Genomic DNA, 21,673 nt, shown 5'->3' on the forward strand with positions numbered 1-21,673 from the left:
CAAGCTTTGTTTAATTCAAAGACTCGCTTTATTGATAATCCAACATTTGCTCCAAGAAACGATACCTTGGAAGTGATACATAGTTTCGCATGGCATGGAATCTTAAAGGGTATTTTCAAAGGCACAATAGCAGATAGGTTCAAAAGCATAACATACAGATGTGAATTGCACAGAAGGTTCAAAGGGTACTATCAACTATTCATTTGTTTACTACAGCATCTTCTAGTTCCCACACATTCTTGGCCTACTGATAAGACATATGGCTGGGAACTGGTGGGAGAGGCAATTCGCTTACAAAGACAAGGTTACTTGCATATTCTGAATCCTTTAGTGTTACCAGGTGGGGGGGGACGCTTTGAAGGGCAATCTTACGCAGGAAAGAAGAGAAAGAAAAAGAAGGTTCACTAATATATGTTGATTCAATAATCAGAAATAGCATGCTTGACACTACGGACCATCCAGGCTCTGCTATTGTTTCCTATGGACAATCGTCTGCCAACCTCCAGGACTGGATTGACATCCTCCTCCACAGCTCCCGACTCAAGGGCTGCCAAAGGGACAGGGAGAGAACTAGGCCCCTGAGGGGCCTCTCCTTCTTGCAGACTGGCTGGAAAGGACCAGGGATGATGCTGGGAAACAGCAAGTCCATGGGGTGGTTCGATGAGTAGCCATCATACTCAGTTCTGCTAGGAGGTTCAGCAAGGACAGAATAGGGTCTGGGGCTGCTCAGCAGTAGGTCTGGGCAGGGGAAGGGCAGAGAAAAGCAGGACAAGACCATTTCTGGCCAAAAAAGAGGAAGAAAAATATATATTGCACTGTATTCCTACTGTTTTTATCATAGAGGACTCCTAGAGCATTCTGTATTTCAGTGAGATCACCGCTAGGATTTGAAGAAGACGACAACATTGGATTTGTATCCTGCTCGCCACTCCAAATCTCAGAGCAGCCTACAATCTCCTTTCCCTTCCTCTCCCACAACAGACATCCTGTGAGGTGGGTGGGGCTGAGAGCTCTCCCAGAAGCTGCCCTTTCAAGGACAGAGTCTCAGAGCGGCCTACAATCTCCTTTCCCTTCCTCCCCCACAACAGACACCCTGTGAGGTGGGTGGGGCTGAGAGGGCTCTCATAGAAGCTGCCCTTTCAAGGACAGTCTCAGAGTGCCCAACAATCTTCTTTCCCTTCCTCCCCCACAACAGACACCCTGTGAGGTGGGTGGGGCTGAGAGCTCTCCCAGAAGCTGCCCCTTCAAGGACAGAGTCTCCGAGCGGCCTACAATCTTCTTTCCCTTCCTCCCCCACAACAGACACCCTGTGAGGTGGGTGGGGCTGTGAGCTCTCCCAGAAGCTGCCCCTTCAAGGACAGAGTTTCAGAGAGGCCTACAATCTCCTTTCCCTTCCTCCCCCACAATAGGCACCCTGTGAGGCGGGTAACTGAGAGAGCTCTCCCAGAAGCTGCCCTTTCAAGGACAGAGTCTCAAAGTGGCCTACAATCTCCTTTCCCTTCCTCCCCCACAACAGACATCCTGTGAGGTGGGTGGGGCTGAGAGCTCTCCCAGAAGCTGCCCTTTCAAGGACAGAGTCTCAGAGCGGCCTACAATCTCCTTTCCCTTCCTCCCCCACAACAGACACCCTGTGAGGTGGGTGGGGCTGAGAGCTCTCCCAGAAGCTGCCCTTTCAAGGACAGAGTCTCAGAGCGGCCTACAATCTCCTTTCCCTTCCTCCCCCACAACAGACACCCTGTGAGGTGGGTGGGGCTGAGAGCTCTCCCAGAAGCTGCCCTTTCAAGGACAGTCTCAGAGTGCCCAACAATCTTCTTTCCCTTCCTCCCCCACAACAGACACCCTGTGAGGTGGGTGGGGCTGAGAGCTCTCCCAGAAGCTGCCCCTTCAAGGACAGAGTTTCAGAGAGGCCTACAATCTCCTTTCCCTTCCTCCCCCACAATAGGCACCCTGTGAGGCGGGTAACTGAGAGAGCTCTCCCAGAAGCTGCCCTTTCAAGGACAGAGTCTCAAAGTGGCCTACAATCTCCTTTCCCTTCCTCCCCCACAACAGACATCCTGTGAGGTGGGTGGGGCTGAGAGCTCTCCCAGAAGCTGCCCTTTCAAGGACAGAGTCTCAGAGCGGCCTACAATCTCCTTTCCCTTCCTCCCCCACAACAGACACCCTGTGAGGTGGGTGGGGCTGAGAGCTCTCCCAGAAGCTGCCCTTTCAAGGACAGTCTCAGAGTGCCCAACAATCTTCTTTCCCTTCCTCCCCCACAACAGACACCCTGTGAGGTGGGTGGGGCTGAGAGCTCTCCCAGAAGCTGCCCCTTCAAGGACAGAGTTTCAGAGAGGCCTACAATCTCCTTTCTCTTCCTCCCCCACAATAGGCACCCTGTGAGGCGGGTAACTGAGAGAGCTCTCCCAGAAGCTGCCCTTTCAAGGACAGAGTCTCAAAGTGGCCTACAATCTCCTTTCCCTTCCTCCCCCACAACAGACATCCTGTGAGGTGGGTGGGGCTGAGAGCTCTCCCAGAAGCTGCCCTTTCAAGGACAGAGTCTCAGAGCGGCCTACAATCTCCTTTCCCTTCCTCCCCCACAACAGACACCCTGTGAGGTGGGTGGGGCTGAGAGCTCTCCCAGAAGCTGCCCTTTCAAGGACAGAGTCTCAGAGCGGCCTACAATCTCCTTTCCCTTCCTCCCCCACAACAGACACCCTGTGAGGTGGGTGGGGCTGAGAGCTCTTCCAGAAGCTGCCCTTTCATGGACAGTCTCAGAGTGCCCAACAATCTTCTTTCCCTTCCTCCCCCACAACAGACACCCTGTGAGGTGGGTGGGGCTGAGAGCTCTCCCAGAAGCTGCCCCTTCAAGGACAGAGTTTCCGAGAGGCCTACAATCTCCTTTCCCTTCCTCCCCCACAATAGGCACCCTGTGAGGCGGGTAACTGAGAGAGCTCTCCCAGAAGCTGCCCTTTCAAGGACAGAGTCTCAAAGTGGCCTACAATCTCCTTTCCCTTCCTCCCCCACAACAGACACCCTGCGAGGCAGGTGGGGCTGAGAGCTCTCCCAGAAGCTGCCCCTTCAAGGACAGAGTTTCAGAGAGGCCTACAATCTCCTTTCCCTTCCTTCCCCACAACAGACAACCTGCGAGGTGGGTGGGGCTGAGAGCTCTCCCAGAAGCTGCCCTTTCAAGGACAGAGTCTCAGAGCGGCCTACAATCTCCTTCCCCTTCCTCCCTGTGAAGTGGGCGGGGCTGAGACAGCTCTCCCAGAAGCTGTCCTTTCATGGACAACTCCTGCGAGAGCTCTGGCTAACCCAAGGCCATTCCAGCAGCTGCAAGTGGAGGAGTGGGGAATCAAACTCGGTTCTCCCAGATAAGAGTATGTGCACTTAACCACTACACCAAACTGACCAGAAATACTGTTGCATGACACTGCCCTCCCCCATCCTTCCCCACTGAGCACTGGTGAGGAAGTGAGTGGCGCCTATAAGAATTTCCTCACAGAAGTGGGCAACTGACAAACCTTTGATGGCATGCCAGTTCATATGGGGAGAGACAGTCCCTCCATGAGCTTCTCTATGGCAAGTCAGGAGCCCAAATGCCTTTCCCAGCTCTCTGACTTTCTCCTCCTCGCCCTGCTGTGGCTGCTTCCTAACCTTCCCTGACGCTGCGTAAATCCTCTCTTCCCAATATCCGATTTCCTGGCTGGGCAACAAAATGTCATTCTCTGCCCTGCCTTGCCTGCTCCAATGTGCCCCCTGGCACTGCCAAATTCTAATGCTCCCTCACCTCCAGGGCCTTAAGCTATGTCAACTTTAAGAAGCCCACAGCATTAACAAAAAAAAAAAAAAGAGAGAGAGAGAGAGGGGGGGTAATTTAGTCATTGTTAGTGATCTTTTTACCTTAGAGGCCCCTCAAAATTACAAGCCCTAAACTCCATCTTGTGCTAAAATTTACCATGACACCTGTTTATCCCCCTTGCACCTGGTTTTTGGAATTGACTTCAGTTTGTGGCTTCCAGCCTATCTTTTGGCTATCGCAGGGGTGGCCAAACTTGCTTAACATAAGAGCCACACAGAATGAATGTCAGATGTTTGAGAGCTGCAAGACATGAAGATCAGATGTCTATGAGCCGCAGGGAGGGAGGGAAGGAAGGAAGGAAGGAAGGAAGGAAGGAAGGAAGGAAGGAAGGAAGGAAGGAAGGAAGGGAGGGAGGGAGGGAGGGAGGGAGGGAGGGAAGGAAGGAAGGAAGGAAGGAAGGAAGGAAGGAAGGAAGGAAGGAAGGAAGGAAGGAAGGAAGGAAGGAAGGAAGGAAGGAAGGAAGGAAGGAAAGGAAGGAAAGGAAGGAAAGGAAGGAAGGAAGGAAAGGAAGAGAGGGAGGGAGGAAAAGAAGGAAAGGAAGGAAGGGAGTGTTCCCTCTAAGCTGAGCTAGCTCACAGATCTTTAGCCTCCAGCCCACACATGTTTGTCTTAGCTCAGAAGGATGACCCCAAAGCACACTAATTTATGCAGGCACTCACAACTTTAATGCCAGTAGCTCACAAAGTAGAATTTTTGCTCACAAGACTCTGCAGCTTAGAGAGAACACAGGAAAGAAGGAAGGAAGGAAGACGAGGGAGGTAGAAAGAAAGAAATTTTAAATGCATTCTCCAAACTGCCAGCTGTCTTAACTTGGAGAAGTGATTTAAAGAGAGAAATGCGTTCTCCAAGCCAGCCAATGAGACAGAGGGGGCTCTGAGAGCCATACAAAACGTGTGAAAGAGCCACGCTCCCTTGCCACACTTTGGCCACCCCTGGGCTATAGGCTACAGCCTAGAAAGGGCCCAACCCTTGAAGGCACTGGATGCCTCTCTCCCCCTCGAAGAATCTTCAGGGGAGTACAGGAGTACACAAGGTGGATAATTTTTTTTTAAAAAAAAGTGTAACAAGACCCAAAATAAAAGTTGCCTTGGCACAGTTTGTGGAAACAGTTTCCCCGGCCATACCAATTTTGAGAGGAGCATCCGGGGAGAGATCCGCATAGAGGAGATTCTCTGGTTTCAGGTCCCGGTGGACCACTCCGTTGGCATGCAGATACTGTGGGAAAAGAGGGCGGGAGAGAAAGCCATGTGAGAATCCCAGCCCCTCTCTTGCAAGGCCACAGGGCAGGAATACCGGCAAGGGAACTGAACAGGGCATGCCGGGACTCTGCTCTGATCCAGCAAGCTCAGTTCCTTGGCCAGCAGCTGCCGACAGTTCTGAATGTTGCCTAGATGACTAAAGCCGGGGTGTCACACTCATTTGTTAGGAGGGCCGGATCTGACACAAACGGGACTTTGTGGGGTCGGACCATGAGTATCATAAAACGTAATGTTGGACAGCGGAGAGATAAACTTTATAAAGAATACAGACAAAGATAATTAAATAAATCCAGGTGGGCAGCCGTGTTGGTCTGAAGCAATAGAACAAAAGTTGGAGTTCAGTAGCACCTTTGAGACCAACCAAGTTTTATTCCCAATGTAAGCTTTTAGCACACGAAAGCTTACATTGTGAATTAAACTTTGTTGTCTTAAAGGTGCCACTGGACTCCAACTTTTGTTCTGAACACAAAGATATTATCTTTAACGTAAAATGCAAGCATGCTCAAAACTCCTGCAATATTTTGCTTAAAATGGAAAGGTGGGGGAATAGTGGGATGTGACAATGCAATTTTTAAGATAAAACATCAAGGAAAAGCACAAGGATCACAGTAGAAACTACAAATATAAAATGCTCTGAGCCTGGGAAAACAATGAAATGTCACTGCAAGTTTCTCCCCCACCTCCCCGGGTCTACTCAGACTGGCAATTGCTCTCCAATGTAATATCCCCCTTTGGCTGTGGGTTCCCAAGTTAGAGTACCATTCAACGGAGACAAGGTCCATTCAGCAACAGGTCCATTGAGCAGAGATAAGCTGGCTCAAAGCATCAACCCTTTATTTGCTAGGACACAACTCCAGGAAGCATGAGATTTAGCTGTCTATAGAGGAACGTTAAAAGTGAAACTGATCTCCGCTCCATTAAAACACACTGCAGCACAGACAAGAGTTGTAAGGAAAACGTGGAACGGATTTTCCATTAAGGTCCTGGGCCCTATCTATCTGGGCACAGAGACCTTAATGGAAAACTCCATTCCATGTTTTCCTTGGAGCTTTGCTTTCTACTGTATCCTGCAAAGAAAAGGCAGGGAACTGAAAGAGCAGGGAACTTCGGCAGCCTCGGAGCTTCAAACAGTGAGGACTGAAGAGGGAGCAGAGTGAAAAGGGCCTGGGGGCCATTTAAAAACCCTGGGTGGGCTGATTCTGGCCTATATCTGACACCCCAGGACTAAAGGCAAGGTGGCCAGAGTGAGTGAGGACAATGGGATTCAACGGGGGGCACGCTAGAAACAAAAAACAACAAAATGAGATTTCTGGGAGATGGCAAAATCTGCTTAAATGGGAACAAGCCAAATTGTGTTTTGTTCCACAAGTCAGCCGTGGAGATCACAAATCCCACTTAATAGCTTTTCACTTGGAAGAGGGTCACCCTAATCCTCAGGTGCTGGCTGGGATTGCTTTCCCTGCCCTGATGGGGTCAAATTCTCAAACCGCAGCGGAGAGAGAATGAGAGACTGCATTTTCCTGTCTTTTATGAATCCCCTCGCCTTTTACAAGCCCTTGGTTGCGATGGAAACCCTCTTCTGCTGACCTTAAATACAGAGAAACAGGGACCTGCCTAATGTACTCTCGAGGGTTTTTCCCTTTTAAAACTTCTCTCTCTTTTATACCCAGCAATAATTTACATCCCATGGAACAGCGCTCAGAACGGGCTTGAAAGAACCTGCAGGGGTAACCACTGGCCACTGACGGAGGTTTGGACAACCTCAGCAGTGACTTGCAGGGGAATCTCTGTGTTGCAAAGGATTCTGGGTGAAATGCTCCCAGGGGGCACACTTTGGTTGAACCTGCAGGTTACTTTTGAGCAGCAGGCTCCCAAATCCAGAACTGCTGTGTGACTCTAACATAGGAGTCGTATCTATTTGCTTTAAGGAGAAAACATATTTGCAGGGAGAATTAGTGGGTGCCCAATCCTCTTCTCCGCTTGACAATTCTCCCTTTGACCTCAAGTATCCTTTTCTGCCCCCGCCCCCAAGGTTTAGAGACAGGAAATGCTTGGCTTTGGAGGGGGGGAGAGATTAAGCACTCCAATCCTGCTTGTCCAACCTTTTCTGGAAGCCCCCCCACTCCATCCCTTCATTTCAAGGGTTCTCTACTTATGTCCAGCAATAATTTAGATCCAAGGGAAAGGTGTTAAGAAAGGGCTCGACTTACTGGCCTCTGTTTTAACAGCTAGAGTCGAGTCCAGGAGCATCTTAAAAGACCGGGGCGGCCAAACTTGCTTAATGTAAGAGCCACACAGAATAAACATTAGACATCTGAGAGGCACAAGACATGAGCGTCAGATGTTTAAGGGAAGGAAGGAAGGAAGGAAGGAAGGAAGGAAGGAAGGAAGGAAGGAAGGAAGGAAGGAAGGAAGGAAGGAAGGAAGGAAGGAAGGAAGGAGGGAGGGAGGGAGGGAGGGAGGAGGGAGGGAGGGAGGAGGGAGGGAAGGAAGGAAGGAAGGAGGGAGAAAGGAAGGAAGATGATAGATAGATGGATAGATAGATGGACAGATGGATGAGAAAGAGAGGTTGGCATGACTTAGAGAAGTGATTTAAAGAGACAAGTGCCTTCTTTGAGAGCCATGCAATGTGTGTGAAACAGCCACATGTGGCTTCCAAGCCACAGTTTGGCCACCCCTGTTAAAGACCAGCCAAATTTTCAGGGCGTGAACTTTCATCAGATCCAAGAAGGAATGGAGACCCCTGAGTCCTATAGCCCAGTCTGAAGGGGAGAGAGGCAGGACATAAGGACTGAGGGATCCCCATTCTTACTTGTATCTGATGAAGGGAATGCTGACGCTTGAAAGCTCCTGCCCCAAAAATCTTGTTGGTCTTTAAGGTGTTCCTGAACTCGAATCCAGCTCGTGAAGACCAGCACGACTCCTCTCTAAAACTTTTTTTAATGAGTCAGGGTAGAGAAGGTAGAGAAAGAAGTACTTTCCTCCTTTTCTCACAATACAACAACTCATGGGCATTCAATGAAATTGCTGAGCAGTCGGGTTAGAACGGATAAAAGGAGTCCTTCTTCACCAACAGGGTGTGTGATGGAACCGGCCCGATTCTGCCTTCAGACCCGGTCCCGTCAACTCCCTATTGAGTCGCCAACTCCTGGAGGGAGCTATTTCTCCTCCGGCCACTTGGGCTCGCTGCCACCACCTGCTCAGTCTAGGGGTTCAGATTGAGAGGAACAGGACTCCCAACCCCCCTCTCCAGCTCTGAGGCCAGGCCTCAAGGTCCTCTGCCACCCTGTACTTGGGTATCACAGAGACCTCAGCACTTCTTTGGGGAACCCCTGGAGGATTGGCACTTTATCCAACTGCATGCCTTCCCCCTTCCCCGGGGCCCCCTTCATAAAGCAGCGTGGTCTAAGCGGTTGGGATCTATGTGGTACAGAGTTTGACTGCCAGCATTCAAAACAGTAAAAATATTTAATTAAAGGAGAAAAAGAAAAGAAAAGAAAAACAAAACAAAAACAGTTGCATGTAAAAGGTTAGCACAGCACAGCACCCGCACAGCAAACAGCATGACAAATAAAAGGTGGTTTTTAAACGCATCCTATTATTCCTGGTCTAAACTTGCCCTGCCTTGTGAATAACTTACTTGGTCTGACTGCCCAGGGGGCCTTCTCCCTCTGGGTGGGCCTCTCCCACAGTCAGGAGCCCACAGACTCACAACCTCCCCCTTGGAGGGCCAGCTGCAGACTGCTTCTCTTCCTGCCTAACTCACATACAGAGAACAAAAGAACTTCCTGCCGCTCTAGGAGGCTTTCCCCCTAGAGTTGCTGGTTTGGCTCTGGAAGGGAGGGGGGAGTGAGGGGCCGGCTAGGCCCCAAAGCCTGCCTAGCAGTTTCATGTTCCCTCCCAACCAAGATGGCGTTTCTCCACAGGGTGATTAACACGTGGAATTCACTGCCACTGGAGGTGGCAGCAGCTACAAGCATAGACGGCTTCAAGAGGAGACTGGATAAGCATATGGAGCAGAGGTCCATCAGTGGCTATTAGACACAGGGTATAGATGGAATTCTCTGTTTGGGGCAGTGATGTTCTGTATTGCTGGTGCTTGGGGGGGGGCAACAGTGAGAGGGCTCCTAGTGTCCTGCCCCACTGATGGACCGCCTGATGGCACCTGGGTTTTTTGGCCACGGTGTGACAGAGTTTTGGACTGGATGGGCCATTGGCCTGATCCAACATGGCTTCTCCTAAGTTCATGTCTTTTTTTGCTTAAGGTAAGCCACCATTTAAACCCTAACAAAATTCTAAATGCCTTAGGGGAGGGGGAATTAAAAACCATAATCTCCCCAATACGATTTTCAGAAAAGAAATCTTGCCGATTGCACCAGTCCTGGGGTTTAGGGGAGCTAGAGACCAACCCACAATGGAAATCTCTCTTCTATAGCTCGTTGCTAGCCAAGCCTGTCAACTCCACACTCATTTCTCTGCATTCTGGAGCGGAGCTTTTCTGCGCCATCCAACGACCTTTCTTGAGGTTACCTGATCCCCGGGCTCAGAGCCTGTGAGCCAGATGGCAGAAACGGATTATTCGAGGCCATGCAACATGCAGTGAGGACTTCTGGGAGCTGAACTCCAGATGTGCAATTTAGCCCGACCAAGAAGCCCATAGGGGGGACTGGGACAGCGATGCTAGGAATGGGAGGGAGGGTCACTATAACCCCCCGATGGGAAGTGGTCACTCTGGGCTGCCTTACAGTGCAGTAAGGAAAAAAAGAGAACTCTTCTGCCTGTCTTCTCCACCACCCAGAACTGGGGTGCAAAGTAGTCCAGTGGGGTGGGACAATTTCAGTGAGGAAAACGGTGTAAGGTAAGAGTCCCTAACATCATATGCCTGCCAGCACTTCTCCTGGGGCCCATCAAGTGTTTTCAGAAATGCTTTTTCCGAGCAAGCCTTCTGGTCGGCCACTGGAGATTTGATTGGCTGTGCAGCTTTTTAAAAATGTTGGTCACTGCGTGAGACAGAATCCTGGACTAGATGGACCACTGCTCCAATCCAGCAGGGCTCTTCTGATGCCCTTATGAAGGCCTCAGCCTCTCTGCCCTGCTGTTGGCCCTCCAGAGGAACTGGCTGGCCCCTGTGTGAGACGGGATGCTGGACTAGATGGACCACTGCAGGGCTCTTCGGTGGTTCTTATGAAGACTTCAGCCTCTGTGCCCTGTTGCTGGACCTCCAGAGGAACTGGCTGGCCACTGTGTGAGACAGGATCCTGGACTAGAAGGACCACTGGTCTGATCCAGCAGGGCTCTTCTGATGTGCTTATGAAGGCCTCAGCCTCTCTGCCCTGTTGTTGGCCCTCCAGAAGAATTGGCTGGCCACTGTGTGAGACAGGATGCTGGACTAGATGGACTACCGGTCTGATCCAGCAGGGCTCTTCTGATGTTCTTATGAAGTTCTTAGCCTCTATGCCCTGTTGTTGGTCCTCCAGAGGAACTGGCTGGCCACTGTGTGAGATGGGATTCTGGACTAGATGGACCACTGCAGGGCTCTTCTGTGGTTCTTATGAAGACCTCAGCCTCTGTGCCCTGTTGCTGGACCTCCAGAGGAATTGGCTGGCCACTGTGTGAGACAGGATGCTGGACTAGATGGACCCTTACAGGTCTGATCCAGCAGGGCTCTTCTGATGTTCTTATGAAGGTCTTAGCCTCTATGCCCTGTTGTTGGTCCTCCAGATGAACTGGTTGGCCACTGTGTGAGACAGGAAGCTGGACTAGATGGATCCTTGGACTGATCCAGCAGGGCTCTTCTGATGTTCTTACGAAGGCCTTAGCCTTTATGCCCTGTTGTTGGCCCTCCGAGGAACTGGTTGGCCACTGTGTGAGACAGGATGCTGAAATAGATGGGACGACTGTTCTGATCCAGCAGGATTCATCTCATGTTCTTATGAAGGTCTCAGCCTCCAAGCCCTGTAGTTGGCCCTCCAGAGGAACTGGTTGGCCACTGTGTGTGGCAGGATGCTGGACAAGGGGGACACCTAATCTGAACCAGCACGGCTCTTCTTATGTTCTTATGCTATGGCAGCTGTTGCCATCACAGCTCTAGGATCTTCATTGTGTGACTGAAGGTAAGCAAATTAAGATACAAAAAGCTGATTGGAAGATGCCATCCCAAATTAGGGATGCCAAGTCCAATTCAAGAAATATCTGGGGACTTTGGGGGTGGAGCCAGGAGATGTTGGGGGTGGAGCCAGGAGGAAGGTTGTAACAAGCATAACTGAGCTCCAAAGAGAGTTTTGGCCATCACATTTAAAGGCACCACACACCTTTTAAATGCCTTCCCACCATTCGAAATAATGAAGGACCTTATTTTGGGGCTCGTAGAATTGGACCCCCTGGACCAATCCTTTTGAAACATGGAGGGTATTTTGGGGGAAGGTATTGGATGCTATGCTGAAAATTTGATGCCTCTTTCTCAGCCTCTCTGCCCTGTAGTTGGTCTTCCAGAGGAACTGGTTGGCTACTGTGTGAGACAGGATGCTGGTCTTGATGGACTGCTGCTCTGATCCAGCAGGGCTCTTCTGATATTCTTATGAAGGCGTTGGCCTCCATGCCCTGTTGTTGGCCCTGCAGAGGAACTGGCTGGCCACTGTGTGAGATGGGATGCTGGACTAGAGGGACCCCTAATCTGATCCAGCAGGGCTTATGTCCTTATGAAGGCCTCAGCCTCTCTGCCCTGTTGTTGGCCCTCCACAGGAACTGGCTGGCTACCGCGTGAGACAGGATGCTGGGCTAGATGGACTACTGGTCTGATCCAGCAGGGCTCTTCTGATATTCTTATGAAGGCATTGGCCTCCATGCCCTGTTGTTGGCCCTGCAGAGGTACTGGTTGGCCACTGTGTGTGGCAGGATGCTGGCCGAGATGGACACCTAATCTGAACCAGAACCAGCATGGCTCTTCTTATGTTCTTATGCTTTGACAGCTGTTGTCATCACAGCTCCAGGATCTTGACTGTGTGACTGAAAGTGAGCTACAGCTGACATTTTGTGGCTGCACTCACCACGCTATGTCACAATTCCAAAGGTTCCTACAGGCTCAAAAAATTTGGGGACCTCTGGTGTAAGAGACACAGATGTCAACCACCCCCCTCCTGTCTACATCTAGGCTGCCCCCCTATTGCAGCACAGTAATTCCAAATCTGGAGTTGCAGTCATGGAGATCTCATGCTGTGTGTTGCTTGGCCCCAGGACCCCCCTGCCAAGCAGAACCCCCCTTGATTAACCCCTGCAGGCCTGCCACACAGCCAACACCCAGCCCTTCACGGCCCACAGACCGAAGCTGTTGCCTATGGTGTGCTTGCCTCGTCCAAACAAACAACAGATGCCTTGCAAATTGCGTTACCGGTCTAGGGAGCTGCCGCTGCCAATCTTCATTTCACAGGTTGCCGATTTCAGAGATTAGAGACAGAAAGCATTAAAAGACAGTGACAGTTAATAAAAATAAAACCCGGGGAGCCTGCTGGAGGGGGAGGGGGAGTCCTCTCTCATACGCTGCGAAGAGGAAGCCGAGGAGAGTGGTCGGCATCAAAGACAGAGGAAGCCATTATCCCCCGGACAAGAATTGGCATGAATTATTCTGCTCAGGTTGCAGAACTTTGTGCTCCTGATTGGGAGATATATTTTTTATTTATACATGGTTTTATTTATTATTAATATATTATTTTATTCATAAAATAGAATTGTACTGTATCTCTTCCAAGATACAATGACGTAAGAACATTAGAGCAGCCCTGCTGGATCAGACCAGTGGTCCATCTAGTCCATCATCCCACCCTGGCCAGCTGGTTCTTCTGGAGGGCCAACAACAGGGTATAGAGGCCGAGGCCTTCATAAAAACATCAGAAGAGTCCTGGTGGATCAGACCAGAAGTCCAACTAGTCCAGCATCTTGTCTCACACAGTGGCCAACTAGTTCCTCCGGACAGCCCATAACAGGGCATAGAGGCTGAGGCCTTCATAAGAACAAGAGAATAGCCCTGCTGGATCAGCCCAGTGGTTCATCTAGTCCAGCATCCTGCCTCACAGAAAGGCTGACCAGTTCTTCCAGAGCCAACAACAGGGCATAGAGGCTGAGGCCTTCATAAGAATGTGCAAAGAGCCCTCCTGGATCAGACCAGGGGACCGTCTAATCCAGCTTCCTGTCTCACACAGTGGCCAAGCAGTTCCTCTGGAGGGCCAACAGGGCCGAGAGGCTGAGGCCTTCCCAAGATGTTGCCTCCTCGCTCTGGGATTCAGGAGCTGACTGCCTCTGGACATGGAGGTTCCCGTTTCGTTCTCCGGCAGACCTCCCCTCCATGAATCTGTCTAATCCCCTTCTAAAGCGGTCTGTGCCCGAGGCCATAACTGCATCCCCTGGCAGAGCATTCTACATTTTAATCACTCGCTAAATGATTCGCAAAGTCACTTCATGATACTTCATGATTAAATGATCTGCAAAGTTGCTTAGATAAATTATTAGGGACTGCAGTCCTGCAGTGCAATTTTTGCAGCTTTTAATGTGCCACATTAAACCTTAACCCTGCTGCAGTGTTTATTGAATGTCCCGTTCTGTACTGACTACCTCTGTGTACTCTCCGCCTTGAGGCCAAGTGAGAAAGGCAGACTATAAATCATGTACTTAAAAAAAAAAAAGCAAATTAAGATACACAAAGCTGATGGCACGATGCCGTTCCAGATGAGGGTTGCCACGTTCAATTCAAGAAACATCTGGGGACTTTGCGGGTGGAGCCAGGAGATGCTGGGGCTGGAGCCGGGAGCAAGGTTGTGACAAGTATAATTGAACTCCAAAGAGAATTCTTGCCACAACATTTAAAGGGACTGCACACCTTTTAAATGCCTTCCCTCCACTGGAAATAATAAAAGACAGGGGCACCTTCTTTGGGGGCTCAAAAGAATTGGAGCCCCTGGTCCAATCCTTTTGAAACATGGAGGGTATTTTGGGGAGAGGCACTGGATGCTATGCTGGAAATTTGGTGCCTCTACCTCAAACAACAGCCCCTCCAGAGCCCCAGATACCCGTGGATCAATTCTCCATTATACTCTATGGCACGGGTCCCCTGTCGCGGCCTGTTTGAAATGGGTCGCGCAGTCTTGCCGCTCCCGCCCCCCGCAGTCTCTTCCTCCCTGTTTTCACCTTCAGAGGCAAAGGCAGCGAGCAATGATGCTGTGGTTTCCCCGACCATTCAGCTGATCGGTGGGGGTCAGTCTGGGAGGTGCTTCACCGCCCCTTCCCCAGCCTTAAAATGGTGAAAATGGGGGGGGAGAGAAGGAGGCAGCGAGGCTGCACGGGGGGGTGGGGGCAGTGAGGCTGCGCAGGGGGCAAAGGAGGGAGGAGAAAAATGAAGGGAGGAGGAGGTGCCGTGGGGGGAGGCTGAATTGGGTGCCCCCACCTTGCTGGCCCTGGGGCCGCAGTTGGCAGGGTGGCCCTAGGGCCGGTTCCTGGGGCCAAAAAGGTTGGGGACCACTGCTCTATGGGAATTGGCCTGCATAGGGACTAATGGAGTGCCCAGCAGACATTTCCCTCCCCCACCCTTTGCTTTCTGAGGACCCTGACGTGGGGGGTCCCCTGTCCCCACCTGGGGATTGGGCAAACCAGAAACTGCAGTGTACTGATTAGCAAACACTAGAAATAAACCGCCGCTTTTTTATGTTGCAAATAAGTGCTTAAGCAATTTCTTTCATAATGATGCAATTATATTATCATCACAAACCAAAATTCATTAAATTTCCATAGAAAAATCAAAAAGTTATTTCACACCACTCTTGTAAGGTAGTACTTTCAAAATCAGAATGTTATTTCACATCACTCTTGTCAGGTACGTTACAGTCCACTGTCTCAGTTTTCCTTTGATTGAAAGACGTAGACAGGACCACGCTTGTATATGATTCCTCCTGTGGGTAGCAGACCGAAGTCCGATTCCTCCTACGCGTAGCAGACCGAAGTCTGACAGATGCGGCGGCTACACAGGTCCTAGGTTCAGTTCTGTTATTTTGTTCGCCTTCCACTGGTCGCTTTCAGTTGTGCTTGAGAACCATTCGTGCAAGCTGCAAAGTAACATTGTATTGGAATGTGTGAGGAATTGCCTTTAGCGCAGGTTCCAAAGCTAAAAGAAAGCGGCCGGTGGAAGGTGAACGAAACACAGAACTGAACCTAGGACCTGTGCAGCCGCCGCATCTGTCAGACTTGGGTCTGCCACCCACAGGAGGAATCATATACAAGTGTGGTGCTGTCTACGTCTTTCGAGCAAAGGAGAACTGAGACAGTGGACTGTAAAGTACTACCTTACAAGAGTGGTGTCAAGTAACATTCTGGGTGTTTTCGCACTCACGTTTTACTGGCGCGACGACCCTCCTCACGCCGGCGGATCTGCAGTGATTTCGCACTAGAAGCGCCGGCGCAGCCCAAAGAGCCGGCTACTTCCGTCGCTAAGCCAGCGCAAACGTTTTCCAGCTTCTTGGCGGTTTGCGTTTGCGCTGGCTTAGCGACGGAAGTAGCCGGCTCTTTGGGCTGCGCCGGCGCTTCTAGTGCGAAATCACTGCAGATCCGCCGGCGTGAGGAGGGTCGTCGCGCCAGTAAAAGGTAAGTGCGAAAACACCCTCTGATTTTGAAAGTACTACCTTACAAGAGTGGTGTGAAATAACTTTTTCCATGGACATTTAATGAATTTTGGTTTGTGATGATAATAATATAATTGCATCATTACGAAAGAAATTGCTTAAGCATTTATTTGCAACATTAAAGAAGCAGTGGTTTATTTCTAGTGTTTTTCCACCTGGGGACTGGCAACCCTATTGCAGATTCAAGCCAGGAGGGTGGGGCATCTCGGGCAACACTCTGAATGCAACATCGGATCAAGAAAGACGAGACTTACGGCCACGGCCTCCAGGATCTGCTTCACCACATTGGCTGCGTCTCTCTCGCTGTAGAAGCCCCTCTCTACAATCCTGCGGAAAGGGACAGCAAAGGGTTCAAAGACTGCCCCCTCCCTTGCTCCCAGCATGCCTGTAAATGCTTACAAAGCATCTAGGCCCGGTTCGTTTCAGCAACCTTGCTGAAACGTGGGAATCTGGAGGATGTGGTGGGTTGCTAAGCAACCACCATATCTGAGGCCCAACCTAGGAGGAGGCAGTTGGTGCTGCTAAGCAACTGCCCACTTCCTTCCTTCCCCCAATTTTGTGTAAAGGAAAGTGAGATGAAATCCGGGAGCCATTTGAAGAACTGAGTGAACGGTTGCTCAGCGACCACTGGGGCTTCGCCGACTGGTTGGGTCAGGGAGAGGTGGTCCGGTAGTCGCCTAGCAACTCATTATTTCCTCCAGCTTCCCACTTGTCCCCCTCCGCGTCATTATAAATAAAGGAGTGAAATCAAGGAACCAGAAGACGCAGCCCCAAGAGTACAGCAGTAAAGGGTTTAATGTTGATTGGCTAAGCTGTCCCCCCCTCCCCCACACCCTCCCCAAGGGAAAGACCTGAAACAAGAGGCCAGAAATTCACCCTGTCGACTGCATTTCCAGGAGGGGAAAGCGACACTCAATAATCTCCCAGCCAGGCCTTGCATTCAGCAGGAGCTCACAGGCGCACAGCTCCTGAACCTTTCTGAGGGTTCCCCCTCTTCCTTGCCCATTGAATAGGAGGTGCAGCTGCATAACAGTCCCTGGATAAGGAGAGCGGGCAGCCAGCCAGCCACCGAGGGCTTTGCCACGCCCCCAGCAGCCCTCATTAACTCCTGGAGAAGCCTGCACCACCCTTTCTCTATGTGATTTTGGGTGGTGGGTGGCTTGCTGGCCTTTTGACTGCGGGGGTGCGGCCAAAGAGAGCCCCAGGTGAGCAAGGCCTGCTTGGGCTCGCTGGATGTTTAGCCAGCCAAGCAGGCTTCATTTGCCCGGGGCTCTCCTTTCTTGTATTGGGTTGCTTTTGGCTGGTGGGGGGGGGGAGCATATGCTGATGAGTTATGAGCTCCACCACCTATTTTTCTGCAAAATGACCTGTGCTCCCAGCCATATGACAAAAAAGTAACTTCATGAGACCATTCCCAAGCAGTAGATGATCTTGGGCAGGTGACCGGTTCTCATGGACTAGGGTCACCCAAAACTCCAAGAATACCCTAAAGGGCTTTTTTTTTTGTCCTCATGCAGGTGTATTCTTAACCTAGGACTGCAAAAAGCTCTGTCACCCTCAGTGGCTCCGATATGCCCATTTCTTCACCTCTATGGAGCGGGGGTCAGGCGACACACATGGTATTAGACATACACGGGGCTTTTTTTTCGTAGCAGGAACTCCTTTGTATCTTAGGACACGCCCCCCTGATGTAGTCGATCCTCCTGGAGCTTACGGGGCTCTTAGTACAGGGCTTACTGTAAGCTCCAGGAGGACTGGCTATAGCAGGGGTGTGTGGCTTAATATGCAAAGGAGTTCCGGCCAGAAAAAAAGCCCTGGACAGACAGAATGTTCATGCTATATAATGCGGAAAGTTGATTCCATATGTAACGCGCCCCAGTCCCTTTGCAATTCTGATTTCTTGCTGGAGCATTTGGGACGCATACTCCACGAGGGCAGTTCACCTGCCCAAGAGCCTCCATTAACATGACAGGTGCATTCCTGCAAAATAGGGTTGCTTGCCAGCCTCCAGGTGGGGTCTGGAGATTCCCTGGAATGACAATTACTGCTCTCCAGGCTACAGAGATCATAGAATCCTAGAGTTGGGAGGGACCTCCAGGGTCATCAAGTCCAACCTCCTGCACAATGCAGGAAACTCACAAATACCTCCCCCTAAATTCAGAGGAAGATCAGTTCCTCTTTGGGGCATGGCTGCTTTCGAGGGGGGTCTCTGCAGCGTTGTGCCCCACTGAGGTCCTCAGACTCGCCAAACCCCACCCTCTTCAAACTCCACTCCCCGTCCCCCAATCCCCAGGGCTTTCACAACCCAAAGTTGACAGCCCTAACACAAAACCACGGTTCCCTCACGCTTACAAAGGAAGAGCTAGGACCCCAGCAATTAATGTCTGCCTGCCCCACGCAGCTTAAGAGAGGCACAGAATTGCCGCCTGAAAGGAAGAGAGCAACCTCTTCGCCGAACGTCCTGCGCAGGGAGGCAAAGCCAGGAAACCAGCCTCCCCACCCCTTTTAAGGACATAAAACAATTGCTTTCCTTCAAATGTGCAAAGTGCAAAGTTTTTTAAAACACACACACACACACAAAAGCACCCTGCGCATCAGAACCAGATTAACAATTAGGCCAAGTAGGCACCGGTCTATGGGCCCCCATGCCTTTAGTGGCCCCGGGCTGCTCCCCCCATCCCCCCCCCCCCCGCTGGCAGCCTTCTCAGCCTGAACGAGCAGCCAGCAACTGGGCTGCTCTTTGCCCAACTTGCCTGCTGCGGCTGCTGCTGGCGTCGTCGCCAAGTTTGCCTCTCCTCCCTGCAGCTTTGTCAAAGGGGCTTCTGAGACAGTGTTGCAGGCTGCAGCGGGGGCTGTGGGGTGGGTGCTCGGACTCAGAGATAATTTGCAAGGGGGCGCCCAAGATTTCGACTGCCTAAAAGCCTCCACAGGGTTTATCCCAGCACTGCTGCGCATAAGCAACTGCAGGTCCAGAAATGTTGAGCAAACAGAACAAATACCGCACAGGCAGCTAGCAGGAGAAAAGGCACAGAGCCCAGACTGGGCAGAGCGGGGGCGACAGTTGGAAACGGCCACCAGAAACCAGCCATTCCCCCTTCGCCCTGCTGCATCATGGGCAGCCACCCCCTTCCCTGCGTCTTGCCTGCATTTGTCTCCTTTCATTAAGAGCCTGCCAGTTAAGAAGCAGCGCCTTGCCGGTTACCTGTCGAAGAGCTCTCCGCCCGTCACAAGCTCCAGGATGAGGGTGATCTCCGAGGGGGTCTCAAAAATCTCTTTGAGTTTGATCTTTAGGAAAGAAAGGAAAAGAGAACAAGACAGCTGTGGGCCAAACTGATGCAGGGGTGGGGGGGGGACAAGGCAAACATCCAGAGGCTCGGTGCAGCTCTCTTCTTGTTTTGTGCCACAGCCCCCGGCTCAGCCCTGCAGGGCACAGCGGTGTCCAGGGTGGGTGGGGGGTCCACAATATCGGAAGAGAGCAACCAAAGTAAGAGAGCCAGTTTGCCGTAGTGGTTAAGTTTGCTGACTCTTATCTGGGAGAACCGGGTTTGATTCCCCACTCCTCCACTTGCACCTGCTGGAATGGCCTTGGGTCAGCCATAGCTCTGGCAGAGCAGTCAGTGGAAGGGCGGCTTCTAGGAGAGTTCTCTCAGCTCCACCCGCCTCACAGGGTGTCTGTGGTGGGGGAAGAAGACAAAGGAGTGTAAGCCACTTTGAGACTGATTCAGAGAGAAGGGTGGGGTATAAATCTGCGGTCGTCGTCTTCTTCTTCTTCTAAGAGCAAGAGGGTAGACCTGTGAGATAGTGAGACACTCGCAGCGCTGCCAAATGAACCGAAAAACTGGCCGGCCTGTTTCTCTGGCTTGGGTGGACAGCCCAGCCGATGATCAAATATCAACACATGAAAATTTCACAGCTGGGAGCCTGTCGGCAGAGTAAACTACTACAGAAGGCACAGGAAAGGGGCGGAAAGTCGAGAAGTTGGCAACCTAGTTTGTCCCCAGTATCTTGGGTGGTGGAAAGTGCCCTCATGTCGCAGCTGATGGATGATAACTGCATGGGATGTCGAACTCATTTGTAATGAGGGCCGGATATGACATAAATGAGATAAATGTTGGGCCGGGCCATGTGTCATAAAACGTAATGCCAGGTAGTGAAGATACAAACGTATTTTGGCTCGCCCACGGAGCCAAGTGGACCCTATACGGTTTCAGATGGCTCTTCGGGATCCTTGGCTCCCTGGCGATTCCCTAGATGAGCTAGTGGAGACCTGGCAAAACAGGCTCACCATGGCCATCGATGAAATCGCTCCCAGGCGCCCTCTGCGCCCCCGTACAAAGCTGGCACCCTGGTATATGCCAGGGCTATGGCAAATGGAACAGAGGCTCAGATGGCTAGAGAGGCAGTGGCGACGAGCCCACAACGAAGTGGCAAGAGCAGCTTATAGGGCATTTATGAGAACCTATGAGACGGCGGTCAAGGCCGCTAAGAAAGTATACTTTACGGCCATGATTGCGTCTGCGAACTCGCGCCCAGCACAATTATTTAGAACAATTCGGTCTCTAACTACCCTACCGATGGGTATACCAAATGCTAGGGAATTGGATATCGGCTGCGAGGCCTTTGCGAGCTTCTTCTCAGATAAAGTCCTGTCAATCTGCCGCGACCTCCCAGTCACTTTAGAAACAGTAATGGAACTCAAGGCTCCGAGCACATCTTCTAGTCCAGTTTTGGATTCTTTCACTCCACTCAGCCTGGAGGAAGTTGACAGAATACTCTCTACTGTACGCCCAACTACATGTAGGCTGGACCCGTGCCCCTCTTGGCTAATAAAAGCTGGCTGTGAGGAGCCACGGGTTCCCCTAAGGGAAATTGTCAACCAGTCCCTTCTTGAGGGAACCTTTCCCCAGCCTCTTAAGGAGGCTGTGGTTCGTCCCCTTCTAAAAAAGCCATCTTTGAACCCAGCTGAATTGGCAAACTATCGGCTGGCGTCCAACTTGCCGTTTTTAGGCAAGATTATTGAAAGGGCTGTGGCAGTGCAGCTCCAGAGTTTTCTGGATGACGCTTCCATGCTAAACCCACATCACTCTGGTTTTCGTCTGGGTCATGGGACGGAGATGGTACTGGTCGCCCTCACAGATGACCTCCAGAGACACCTGGATAGAGGTGGCTCGGCGGTGCTGATGCTATTAGACCTGTCGGCAGCATTCGACACGGTTGATCATCAGTTACTGACCTGTCACCTTGCCGGCACTGGAATCCAGGGGTTAGCCTTACAGTGGCTTTTCTCCTTCCTCCAGGGTCGGGGATGGGGGGTGGCACTAGGGGAAGAACTATCCCAGCGACACCCACTTATTTGTGGAGTGCCACAGGGAGCGGTTCTTTCTCCGATGTTGTTTAACATCTACATGCGCCCCAGAGGCATGGGCTGGGTTGTCACCAGTACGCTGATGACACCCAGCTCTACCTGTTGATGGGTGGTCAGTTCAATTCCACCCTGGAAGATCTGTCCGCAGCATTACAAGCTGTGGCGGGGTGGCTCAAGCTGAGTGGACAGAAATTAAATCCAACAAAGACGGAGGTCTTGTATCTAAGTCACCAAGGTCTGGGACCGGAGGTCCATTTACTGACCTTTGATGGGGTGCAGCTTATGCTGGCACCCAAGGTTAAAAGCTTAGGAGTGCTCTTGGATGCCTCTTTAACGATGAAGGCCCAAGTAGCTGCCACTGCCAGGTCAGCTTTCTACCATCTGTGGATGGTAAGGCAGTTGGTTCCCTTTCTTGATCATGACGACTTAGCTATTGTGATCCATGCTACGGTCACCTCAAGATTAGATTACTGCAATTCCCTCTACATGGGGCTGCCCTTGTTCCAAATCCGGCGACTCCAGCTAGTGCAGAATGCTGCAGCCAGGTTGT

At 51.2% G+C, this 21,673-nt stretch overlaps 1 protein-coding gene across 2 annotated transcripts in view; it reads right to left on the reverse strand.

The window, feature by feature from the left end:
- Window positions 1-21,673, reverse strand: part of LOC132567757 (calcium/calmodulin-dependent protein kinase type IV-like) — a 76,525-nt gene that overhangs the window by 17,815 nt on the left and 37,037 nt on the right. For both annotated transcript variants that reach the window (XM_060233449.1, XM_060233448.1), the window contains exons 4-6: window positions 18,961-19,043; window positions 16,013-16,085; window positions 4,963-5,053 (exon numbers count right to left, since the gene is read on the reverse strand). In XM_060233449.1, the coding sequence (XP_060089432.1) occupies window positions 4,963-5,053; window positions 16,013-16,085; window positions 18,961-19,043 (247 nt within the window). The remainder of the gene's footprint in view (window positions 1-4,962; window positions 5,054-16,012; window positions 16,086-18,960; window positions 19,044-21,673) is intronic.

Source organism: Heteronotia binoei, chromosome 2 (assembly GCF_032191835.1).
Source record: "Heteronotia binoei isolate CCM8104 ecotype False Entrance Well chromosome 2, APGP_CSIRO_Hbin_v1, whole genome shotgun sequence".
In the NCBI taxonomy this organism is placed as follows: Eukaryota; Metazoa; Chordata; class Lepidosauria; order Squamata; family Gekkonidae; genus Heteronotia; species Heteronotia binoei.